This window comes from Pleurodeles waltl, chromosome 7, assembly GCF_031143425.1.
Source record: "Pleurodeles waltl isolate 20211129_DDA chromosome 7, aPleWal1.hap1.20221129, whole genome shotgun sequence".
Lineage (NCBI taxonomy): Eukaryota > Metazoa > Chordata > Amphibia > Caudata > Salamandridae > Pleurodeles > Pleurodeles waltl.
Genome location: NC_090446.1, coordinates 1,254,828,486 through 1,254,841,092, shown reverse-complemented (window position 1 = coordinate 1,254,841,092; position 12,607 = coordinate 1,254,828,486). Strand labels below are relative to the sequence as shown.

At 48.2% G+C, this 12,607-nt stretch overlaps 1 protein-coding gene across 5 annotated transcripts in view; it reads left to right on the top strand.

Moving 5' to 3' along the window:
* The window catches only part of LOC138246140 (myosin-16-like), an 838,653-nt gene that overhangs the window by 651,722 nt on the left and 174,324 nt on the right, over positions 1-12,607 (top strand). For all 5 annotated transcript variants that reach the window (XM_069200412.1, XM_069200413.1, XM_069200414.1 and 2 more), the window contains one exon: positions 11,778-11,974. In XM_069200412.1, the coding sequence (XP_069056513.1) occupies positions 11,778-11,974 (197 nt within the window). The remainder of the gene's footprint in view (positions 1-11,777; positions 11,975-12,607) is intronic.

Genomic DNA, 12,607 nt, shown 5'->3' with positions numbered 1-12,607 from the left:
TGTGCTGTGCTCATTATGAATTTTGTATTTCTGATCTTCCAAACAATCAATTAGTTAATTATTTTTGGCCTATCGGGCAAGATTTCATTTTTATTTTTTAAACATTTATCTGTTTTAATACATTTGCATCTGTTTTGTAAGTGCTTGACCTTTGACCCTTGCTGCACTTTACTCTCCTCCTTCTATTACTCCCTTCTTTCCACAAGAAGCCAACCCAACCTGGGTTTTTATATAAACGAACAACGCCATTAAGAGTTTATGGGCATTGGAGACCCTTGGAGGTGTAAACTCCTTACAAAACCCTTATCGTTAAGTTACTCACCCTCCCCACGTCTCTGTTACCATTCTGAGCACTCTTTGTGCGACTTCCACGTCAAAAAACATGTGCCCCCTTCAAATATTAATTTTGCTGGGTGCACTAAATGCACAAAGCAGTTGGATGACTTAAAAAACAGCCATGCCTTAATGGTGGTAGCCCCAATGGTTTGCTATTAGCCCTAACATATGTGTATTGCTTGACCTCATAGACAAAGGCCCTCATTATGAACACGGCGGTAAACACCGCACCGCCGGTGGTGGCGGTAACAACCACCAACAGACGTGTGGTCTGAACCGCCAAATAATGAACCAACTGAAACACAGACATCCTGAAAACCACTCACCGCCAGCAGAGGAGTACCGACAATGATGGCAGAGCCCGACCACAGGCCGACGGAAAGGCCCTACGAGCCCATCAAATAATGTAGCACTAGACCCCTGTCAGTTCCGGGGCAGGAACCACCTCCACGCAAAGCCAGGCGGAAACAAACCAAATATAAGGAAACACTCACCAGAGGCTCACACAACACGCTGAAGCAGACATGGAGAGAGAGTTGCAGATCATGCCAGCCCTGCTCCTTGGCATATACCTCCACAACGAGATCGCCGATTAAGACGATGATGGTATGTCCCACAACCTACTAAACAAGGGAAGAAAGGGCACAGTCACATACCCACCCACTCCACCCACTCACCCTGCAACGCTCCCACAACCCTTCACAGCAGCACAAGCCATACACCCCCAGCAAGGCAAATCCAACCAGCCCAAAGTACATACATGTGTCCAACATGCCCAACACCCTCAAACAATGAAACGAGAAACCACGATCCAGAGTGTGCCTTAAACAACACAGGCCACACATCAACCTTTATATTGCTCACTGAGCAACAGAAGTGCATATAAGGCCAATGGTCAGTCCATAGGGAAAGAAGTCTGATGGGCCCCGATGGCCCCAACTTGACTCCCACAAGTGCAACGGTACTCCATCTCATAGGGGCAACAATGGGGCATCCATGCACCTCAGGGAACAGGGGCAGGGAGTGGTGGGGATACGACTGGGAAGGGGGAGGGGCTTAGATTTCCCTTTGGAAGGTGGAGGGGGCTTAGGTTTTGTGACAGCAGCTGGTGGAGCGGACTTGGCCTGGGGTGCGGCAGATGTTCCTGGGCCATCACAGGCTCTCTTTCTCACAGGGGAGGTAGCTCAGGAATGGGAAGGGCGTACAGGGGTGGGCTGTGACGTGGAAGGAGTGGACAGGGCAAGGAGTTGAGCACGTTTAGGGACGACACAGGGTGGGCCAGTGGGTTCAAATAGGTCAACACAGGATAGGAAAAGTTTCTTAGGTGAAATTGGGGTGGACCTGGAGGAAGGCGTGGGAGTGGAGGTAGAGGGAGTGGTTGTGACAGGAGTAGGTGTGTGTGACGTGGGTGCAGGTGACTGGACAGTATGCCGAGGTGTGGTGGATGTGTGATGGGTGGGTGTTTTGGTGCGTTTGAGTGTCTTGGGAGGGGGGTGGACACAGTGGGACAAGACAGGCTGCCAGTGTAAATGGATGTTATCTGGGTGTCTGAAAGTCTGGTGAGTGTGCTGCATGTGTCAACTAAAGTCATTGTGGTGAGTGCAGGTGTGGCGTCTGGAGTGCATGAATGGATGTGTGCTATTGTGGTGACTGCAGGAATAGGGTCTGCAACATTGAATGAGGGTGCAGTGCCTGTCGGTGTGCATGTACAGGGGACAGACAGGGAGGCGGAAGAGGTGGACACACTAGGGGAAGTGGATGTTGGTGTGTGTGCATGTGTATGTTGGCTGTGTGTATGCTTGTGGTGGGAGGTGTGGTGCTTGTGTTTTGAAATGTGCTTCTTGTGTGTTGAGGTGTGTGCCTGCGTGTCAGAATGTGTACTTTGGACAAGTGAAGGGAGTGGGGTGCTGGAAGGGGTAGAGGTGGTTGGAGGGGGGATTGAATGACCAGGGACAATGGCTGCTGTCAAAGAGGAGGCCAGAGCCTGAAAAGCTCTCTGTAGGCTAGACACAGCACTGTGAATGCCATCCAGATAGGCATTGGTCTGCTGCACCTCTAATGCTAGCCCCTGGATGGCATTGACAATGGTGGGCTGCCCTACAGAGATGGTTCTCAGGAGGTCAACTCGGTGGGGAGCAACTGGGAGGGCAGTGATGGTATGGGGGTGGTGGAAGATGACACAGTAGGGGTTGGCCCACTAGGGTCCGCCACCACCAGGGAGCTCCCATCAGAGGAGGTATCGGAGTCACTACCTCCAGTGGTAGTTGCCTCCCCCATGGTACTCCACTCCAACCCATTTGTCCCATTGGCGTTGGATGACTCTGCCTCCGGGGATCCATGGGCCACTGTCCCCCCACTCGCCGGTGCCTCAGCTCCCTCGCCAGATGATGCTGATGTACACAGACAACACAAGAGAACAGGGATGGGAAAACAAAACAGGAGAGACACTTGTAAATAGCGAAATGGAGGTATATAAGTGGTTCACACATATACCCATCAAGCAAATATTCCACCAGGCAGCACCTACCGCTATACACATGGCTATGCCCCTGACTAGTAGCCAGAACCCTGCTCTACAGCCATTCCCCACAGAACTTAAGCACCTGACGTACTACAGACTTGACCCTTACACCCCTACTCCCCTCGGGGGCCATTATGTAGATGGACATCAGTCAGAGTCCCTGCCACTAGACAGCATAAATACAAACGCACACACATCCATCCATCAAGGAGCCAAAATATGGTATATGTACTCACCACCTTGTGACTGCTGTGCAGCCTTCAAGCGCCCATCCAGGTCCAGGGACGCCACCACCAGGATGCGTTGCATAGGGGGGGTCAGTGCCCAACGGACACCCCTTCCTCATTGCGAGGACTTCCCCAGCTGGGCCTCACAGATCTTCCTCACACAGCGCCTCAGGTCCTCCCGCCTCTTCCTGCAGTGGGTGCTCTGCCGGTTGTAGACCCCGAGGGTCCGCACCTCCTTGGCGATGGCATGCCAAAGTCCCCTCTTCTGGTGGGCGCTTACCTATAAGGAACACACAGAAAAAGTAACACTGAGGTCAGACAATGGCCAATAATATACAGCTGGCTATACGTCCACTATGGGACGGACATTTCAAACAGCCTAACAGCACACAGACACGCAGCATGTCAGGAACCCTGGATCATACAGTGTCACATGTGCACACATGTATGCAGCCATCAACCACCATTACAAACATGCCCCCCAATCCTCCTACTCACCTGTACCTCTGACCAACCGTAGAGCTTGGCGTACAGGGGCAGGACCCCGTCCTCAAGCTTCTCCAATTCCTCGTTGGTGAAGGCCGGGGCCCTTTCCCCTGCAACACTTGCCATTTCCAAGACCAGAGGCAGGACACAGCAGTACACTCAGTGGAGTACCTGCATGCACGAGATCAGGGAGTCGATTGAAGTTGGGGTGACGAGTTTGTGTACGCACCACCGGTGGCGATGATACACTAAGAATGCCATTGACAACCATGTTAATAAATGAATTTGCGCTTGGCGGTAAACACCGCCTTACGCTATTACGTCAACCGCTAGCGGTTTGAGGTCACTTCCACCACTACACTTCTGGATTACAGGGGGCAGACATTTTGGCCTTAACTACGCAGTTGTTAAACCCTCATCAACACAATGTAGGCCCTATTGTCCCCTAAACACCCATAGGCATGAAACAATATACATTACCTCACCTGACCAGTCCTGATTTATCAATATATCATTGTGGTCATGTTGCTGTAATGTCACACACACTAAGCATTTGTGTCGTCGACAATCATGCCAGCAGTGCTGAATGAGAAACAATTTGTGCAGATGTATGTGTGTTCCTCACACATGTTTTCAACTCCTCCTAGGTACAGACCCTTGTGGTGAGGGAGGGCCCCATCGGTGTACAGACCAGTTGTTGATTTGCGGACCATGGTGGAGTGTCGCATCATTATCAATTACAGACTCAGTTGTGCTACTATTGATGAACTTTGTGCATTACTGGATCCAGCACTGAGACCGGCTAATCGTAATCAGCATGTCATCCCTTCTGAAGTGCAGGTGCTCTCTGCACTCCATTTCCTGGCCACGGGCTCATTTCAAGTGACAGTGGGCATAGGTGCAGGTTTTTCACAGCCAGTGTTTAGCATTATACTGTCCAGATTCCTGAATGCATTTGTACGACACATGAAGTCCTATGTGAGGTTTCCCCCAAAGTGCTGACCTCCCTGCCATCAAGTCGCACTTCTATGCCTTTGCCAACATACCGCATGTGATAGGTACCATCGATAGGACCCACATAGCTATCATCCCCCCAAGAGTCAGTGAACAGGTGTACAGAAACAGGAAGAACTTTCATTCCATGAACATTCAATTGGTGTGTGCTGCAGACCAGTACATCTCACATGTGAATGTTATGTTCCCTGGACCAGTCCATGATTCCTTTGTGCTAAGGAACAGTAGTGTGCCACAGAAGATGGAACAACTACAAGAGAACAGATGATGGATCATAGGTAGGTGTTTCTGACACTTATTGCCACATAGCAAACAGCCAGACTGTCTGTCTCTGAGGGTTGTTGTCATTGACAGTCCTGTTTTGCACCATTTTCTAGGTGATTCTGGCTACCCCAGCTTGCGTTGGCTCCTGACACCAGTGAGGAATCCTGGAACAGATGCAGAGAGGAATTACAATGAGGTCCATGGACGTACTAGGAGGGTGATAGAGCGCACAATAGGTCTCCTGAAGGCTAGATTTCGTGGCCTACATATCTCTGGTGGTTTCCTGGCCTACGGGCCTGAAAAGGTGTGTTGAATAGTGGTGGCCTGCTGCATGCTGCACAACATAGCAGAGAGGAATTCTATCCCCTTCTTGGAGGAGGAGGGTGCTGTATATCCAGACCAGCTTCCTCCGAGAGGGGATGAGAGTGATGGTGATGATGAGGGGGGGAGATGTAAATTCCAGGACCCAACTGATACAACTCTACTTCCAGTAACTTTGTGGGACTATTGGATGAGATTGCTGTCTGTGTAGCATACTGTCAGTGTGCCTTTTCATCTAGGGGGTGTTGGGTCAATAGTCATGGCCACTGTGACCAAGTCTGCATTGGACAGGTAACATTATAGTATAATAGTTCAGCACATCTGTCGGCACAACAACATGTTATGCGTGTGGTTCATTTCCTGCTACTCAGATAATAATAAATGAGTTATAATACAGTTGCATCCATTCTTCACTTTGTTTAAACATAATGACAGGGGAAACTGTAATAGGTGAACTGGTGTCTTATTTGGTGCAGGGATTAAATCGTGCAGATTACAGTGATGAGAGTGGGCTACTGATGGTTGTACAATATGGCATCATGGTCGCAGCATTTGTTGGTAGTAGTGGTAGGTCCATCTATTTTTTCAAGAGTTTGTTGTTGTTTTCACACGGTTTGGTCATTGATTCAGTGGAACACTTGGAGGACAGTTATTGCCAGAATCAATTCTTTGAGGGGGCCTTGGTCTTGGCCGGTGTTCCAGTGCCGTATCTGGGCCTGAGGGTCTGTTTGGGTGCCTGGTGTTGGCCTGTAAGGGTTGAGATGGATGTTCTCTGTGTGTCCTGAGAGGGTGGAACATGTGCCGTTGCTGCTGATGCTGTTGTTGTCTGGTCTGTAGCCTGGCCTGTAGTAGGGGCTTCCTGGTCTGGGTGGGCCTCAGGCTGTGTTGGGACAAGGTGCAGCAGTGCACCTGATATGCTGGCCATTGTGGCATTGTGCATTTTCCACTGCTCCATGGCCTCTTGGTGGTGTGCTAGCTGCATCCTTTGACTCTGCTCCACTGTGGATACTATCTGGGCCAAACTGTCCTGGGTATGGTGATATGCTCCCAGGACCGCAGAGATCACGTCCTGGGCTGCAGCATCAAGCCTGTGGGCTCCCCACTGGGCCACTGATGCCCTCCCACTGGGCCTAGCCCCCTATGCCTGTGTCCCCTGCATAGGTCTGGCGGTACCACTTGTACTGGGGCCATTGTCTTCCTGCTTGTTGGTAGGGGGTGACTGTGGCCTCTGTCCATGTGTTCCACCATTCTGTGGCCTGGATACACAGGTGTGGGGACAGTTGCCCTGGCTGATGCTGTTGGCTGGGTGGTAGGGGCGTCAGTGGTTTCCTGGGTGGGGCTGCTGGATGATGACAGTCCAGGACTGTGAGAGGGGCCAGGGTGATCGTCAATGTCCAGGGTTCCATCCCCAGTGTCGTGGGAGGTGCCTCTGTCTCCCTTTGGGGCACTTCCACTCCTTGTCCTGTTCGTCAGGGTGGCATGTGTGATGGTGCCTGTTGGGGGGAATGAACATGTCTGTTACAATTGCATGATTGGATGGGGTGCACAGGACTGGGCAGTTTTGTGCAGGTTTTCACACTTTTGGTCCATGCAGGGTACCTTTGTGAGGTAAGCATTTCATTTTGCTTTGGATGTGGAGGTGCATTGTGGGTGCTGTAGGCCACTGTGATTCCTTGCAGGGGTGGGTGGCTGTGCACAGGGGGAGGGATGTGGGCCTGTTAGTGGGTTTGTGGGCATGCAGGGGGACTGGATGTAGTGATTGTGGCCTTAGTGGGGTAGTGGTCCTCGTGGGTGTTGGAGGGGTGTGGTGGTGCATGCATTACAGGTATGATGGATATGGGGTAAATGTAGATGACTTACCCAAGTCCATTCCTCCAGTGAGTCCCTCAGGGTGCAGGATGGGCAGTAGCTTTTCCTCCCAGTCAGTGTAGTCGGGTGGTGTTGGTGGAGGTCCTCCCCCAGTCTTCTGGACTGCAAAGGGGTGCCTGGATGCCATGGACCTGACTTTCCCACACAGGTCGTTCCATCTCTTGCGGATTTCATCCGTGGTGCGTGGATGGTGTCCCACTGCATTGACCTTGTTGACTATTGTCTGCCGTAGCTCCATCTTCCTTGCGATGGGTGTGTGCTGGACCTGTGCCCCTAATAATTGTGGCTCGACCTTCAATATCTCATCCACCATGGTCCTTAGCTCCCTTTCTGTGAAGCGTGGGTGTTTGTGGGGTGCCATGGTGTGTGTTGTGAATGGTGTCTTTTGTGGATCTAGGTGAGGGTTCTCTTGTGTGGTTGGGTGTATGTATTGTGAATTGTTGCGTTCGGTGTCTGCTTCTTGGGTTCCCTGTATTAGTTGGCCTAATTTCATTGCAAAGGATTGTGGGGTGTGTCTGTGAGTGTTTTATAGTGTTGTGGATGTGTGTCAGGTGTGTGGGTTTCAAACTTGCCAATGTATGCATTTCTTACTGTTGGGTCCACTTGCCACCCGTAGCGGTCTGTACCGCCAATGGTTGTTCGGCTTCCACTGACCGCTGTGGTGATTTGTGCTTTATTATTTGGAGGGTGGGGAGTTTGTGTGCTCAGCGGTGGCGGGGTTGGAGGTCCAGCATTTCCGCCAACAATGTCCTAGCGGTGACTGGTGGCAGGGAGATTTTTGTTGGTTTCTGATTTTTCCCTCATTATATGGTGGCTTTCTGTTTGCCGCTAATGGCAGTCTTCTGTTCGCCGTCGCCACGGCGGTCAACCATGTTCACCTCCGTGTTCATAATGAGGGCCAAAGTCTCTGTGAGAAATCTAACGCTCTGTTGTGCTGATAAACACAAATCCGATTACATTGAAGCTATAAAATTGAATAACATATTTACTTTCCTGCCTTTTGCACTACCTAATCATGGTTTCTGTGAGCGTTTTGACATTATCAACCATACTGATACCACAATTGAGTGTGTCAGAGTTTCCATCCAATTCTCTTTGTTGTCATTTAGAGTTGTCACTTTGTCCAAACTTCTCTAGGACACAAAGAAATCTGCATGCCATACATTTATGTACTGTTGCAGAGGTTATCCTTAATATACACAATTGCTAGGTTGATAGTAGGTCAAACCCTTCAAATTGTTTAGCATTCTCAATCATTTAATCCATTTTAAAGAAAATGTCAAGTCCCTTCTATGTCTTGCTGAGGTCCCCACTTATGTTTCTATGCTTATTTTGGATAGAAATTGCATATTTTGAGAACATATAAAATAACCGTGATTCTCTTGTCTGGTCATTCTTTACTGTTGTGCTCACATCACATGTCCAAATTTGTTTTTTTGGAGAGGGTTACTTATGCCTTCCACAGGGCTGCCTTTATTTTTTTTAACATTTTTGAATTTGGGTTCACTGTTGTTAGAAATGGGGTTCCTGGTTGTCTAGAGTAGGCACCCAAGCCAGGCAGTAACCCCACTCCAGTCAGGACAAGGTAGCTACACACCTAAGATAACCCTTGCCCATCCACTTGGTAGCTAGGCACGAGCAGTCAGGCTTATCCCAGAGGCAATGTGTAAAGGATTCGCACAACACACACAACCCAGTGTCACAATAAATACAACACAAAGAAAACTCCACAAGAAGTTAAATAAAAATAAACTGTATTACATAAAACATTTTAAAACCAAAATGGACATAAATGTGTAATGCTCTGCTAGACAAGCAGTTGTCAGATCATCCAGTACAATTAGCAACATCCTGCTAAACAAGCAGTTGTCAGGTCCATCATCATTATGAATGCACATAGGGAGAAACTTTCTCATATTGCATAAACCATAACACACTACCCTTCTTCTGCTGGTATTTTCACATCAGGGCCCAACATGCAGTAGCTGGGTTCAAAATGTTTTACTAGAACATCACGAAGGAGCACTACTGTGCATATCATCCCAACCCTGGGATTGTACTCGTTATCCAGGTCAACCTAAGGTGTACAATTGACATACATCAGTGTGTGATATGCAGCAGACAATGAATCAAGGGGCTGAATCATGAATATTCTTTTCAACCTATGCTGGTTGGTTGTGGAAAGCACATTTGTTACTCCTTCCACACAGGGCACAGAGTGTCTGCCTGCTTACTATCCGTGATGTTGTAATTGGTGAATTCCCTGCCGTATATGATATCCCCCAACATATGTAGTGGTGCACCTGTGCTCCTATCTCAGGGAATTATGTAGCACTCTTCCAGTGGGAATGGGACCTCCTTCGATGTTGCGTCCCAATATGCTAGTGGGTGAAACTGTTGAGAATGCCTCCACCATGGAGGAGGCACCTGCGGCTCTCACGCCAGCGGAGAGACCTTCATGGGTCCCACGCGCATAGCCCAGCACTGAGTGCGGCAGCTGCCCGCTACCCGCGTCTGTGCGGGGGGCTGTGGAATACTGGTGGCTTCCTTTCAAATGTGTTCTCCTTGAGACTGCATCTAGGGCCCTCCTCGGCCGCCTGGCCCACTCTCTTCCTCTCCACAAGGTGGCCCACCCCTGGGGGTGGGCTTCTTTGCGTGGCCCGGGTTGCAGGAGTGATTGCACCAAAGCAGGTGCCTGCTTGTGCCACCAGGGCACCAACAGAATGCGGGCTGTGTCCGCACCAACAATGGCGGCCCGCCCCCAGTAACAGAAGGAAAGAGTTGCGATCCACATCACAGTGTAACCTGGGGACCTCCTCTTTTACCAGTTTCCCTTGATCAAGGCACATCCCCAGGGTTACCACTTGTGAGGATTTCAAAGGAGATTATAGCGTGCACCTTGTGCTAACAAGTAAAACACAGGGGGTGGAAGACAGACTACCCAGTCCCTGGAAATCAGTGGGGGAACACAGGGCAGAGGGAAGCAACAGACCAGATCTACTAGCGTCCTTGCAGAATAAGTGGGAGTCTGTCAGGGGCTTAGAAGACCCTAGGTCAGCACAACACAAGTCAGTCCGTTTGCAGGTTCTTACAGCACAACAGTCGCCTTCCAACAGCATCTGGTTCCTGGTCCAACAGTATCTCAGTGTCTCAAAACATGGGAAACAACCCCTTTAGTTATACTCATTTTGTTGTTGATCTCAGGGGGCACTTCGAAGGACCTTTGGAAGAGCACAACACCCCCCTTCAACCACAGCCCTGGCTCCAGATATCAGTAGGGGGTAAACAAGCCCTTTGTGTGAGGGCAGGACACAGCCTATAAATAGGTAAGGTCGCCTGCCTCTTCCTCTCCCAGCTCAGGAGGACCATTCAGTATGCAGATGTACTCGTACCACACCTCCACCCTCCCTGTGTGATGGCTGTCTGGAAAGTAAGCACAAAGCCCAGCTGTCGCTCTACCCCAGATATGGATTGGAGTCAATCTGCAAAGCACATGAGCCACAAGCACAGAGGAATGCCCACTTTCTAAAAGTGGCATTTCTATATTGGTAATAAAATAAAAAAAACACCAATAAGCAACATTTCTCACTACAATTCCAAACATACTGAACATGCCCACACTGCTCCTGATAGATCAGAAAATACCACTTAGACATATGAAAGGTAATTTCCAATGCAAGCCCATGAGAGAGGCAGCAGTCACAGCAGTGAGAAACCAAATAGTCTATTTGTCACTACTAGCACAGGCCACACAATTAGGCACATGTCCTACCTCTTACTTACACAGCACCCTACCCATAGGGCTACCTAGGGCCTACCTTAGGGTGGACCTATATGTAGTAAAAGTGGAGTTCTTGGCCTGGCAAGTGAGTTTAGAGGCCAGACCAATGTGGCAGTAAACTGTGGATGCTGGCTATTCAGTCGAAGCCTGAGACAGATTTGAAAGGCTACTTCAGTGGGTGGTGCAAGCTGCACTGCAGGCCAAATAGTAGCATTTAATTTACAGGCCCTGGGAATAAGGAATACCACCATACAAGGGACTTGCAGGTAAATTAAATGCGTCAATCAGGTGGAAGCCAATCATGGAAAAACAGGACCTGTCTTTACCCCTGTCTCTGTTGAATTGATATCATCATTAAAGTCTGCTATATCTACTTCACCTTCCTATTCTTGTGTTGTGTTTCTGTCATCCTGGCTGTTATCCAGCTAAGTGAAGTCTTCCATAGTAAATAATGTTCAGTGGAATACATTGTTTGATCATAATGCATGTGTATTTTGTACAGTTGTGCATGTACAGTTGCAATGCTTTTATGCAATTGCACTTGTTAACCACTTTAACTTCTTTTATTATTTCCCCTGTGGAGAATATGTTTACCCTTTCCTTCCAACAATTGTGAGGGTGTTCCCTTCACATTCCTCCCCTGGAAATTGATTTATTCCTCCATTTACAGGATGGAAATGGGAGAGGGAAATGTTTATAAATGTTCAGAAACAATGCAAGGTAGATTGTGTGTGTTCCAAGACTATTAATAGCACACCACCCTGAATTGTCAATTCCCCACAACTTTCAAAATATCTGTGACTAAATCATTGTATAATTTGTAAATTGTACCCTATAGGTATTAAATAGTATTTATATAATTTATAATAATGCATCAATATGTATCTATATCAATATCAGTACAAATAAAATCATGCCATAGATTAATGGTCTTATCTCACTTCATTTAAATGTTTAGGCAAAGTCTATGATCACGACAAGTCTCTCCAACCTCAAACTTGACTGTGAACTACTGAAGGAGCAGCTGGAAGAGGAGCAAGAAAGTAAATCAGAGCTTCAAAGACTAGTTTCTAAGCTGAACAATGAAGTCACTCACTGGAGAACGCGGTATGAAAATGATGCAGTTCAGAGAACAGAGGAACTTGAAGATGCCAAGTAAGAAGAAGATCAATTATGTACTTTATCAAGTATATGGTGTTAGTGGTGCATAGGTAACACTGCGTGCAAAGCTATTGCTGTCATGATACAAAATGTCAAATAAAACAACTTTTCTAATTATATCAGACATTAAACAGCACTTTATTTACATCTTTTACAGAGACTATGTATTGGTATCATGGAAACCTACCTACATGTACATAATTTATTTGCCACTTTATGAAGCACAATTGAGGTATTGGCCTTGTTATGGGTTAAAGCCTTATTCACACTTAGACAAGGAAAAGACCACTGAGTTAAAATAAAATGCAGTCAAAATGGAGGTTGTGTCAAGACATAACAAAAAGGCCCAGCCCAAACGAACTTCCACATGGTGGAAAAAAGGGATTTTTTTGGTGAAAAACCCTCACCCATCAGGGTTACCACTTGGTGGCATGCTTCATCATTGGGTTTCCTCCTATTCTGCTGTGGAACGGGCATGCAACAACCGACGGAATACATGGGAGCACTGTTGTAGTTTCCTCAATGTGAATACTAAGAGGGATAGGAGTGGTGGGGTCTTAGGTGAGTTAAAATACCTGCCTCTGGATGGTATCACTAATTTAATATGTCTCACAGGGGCGGTATGGT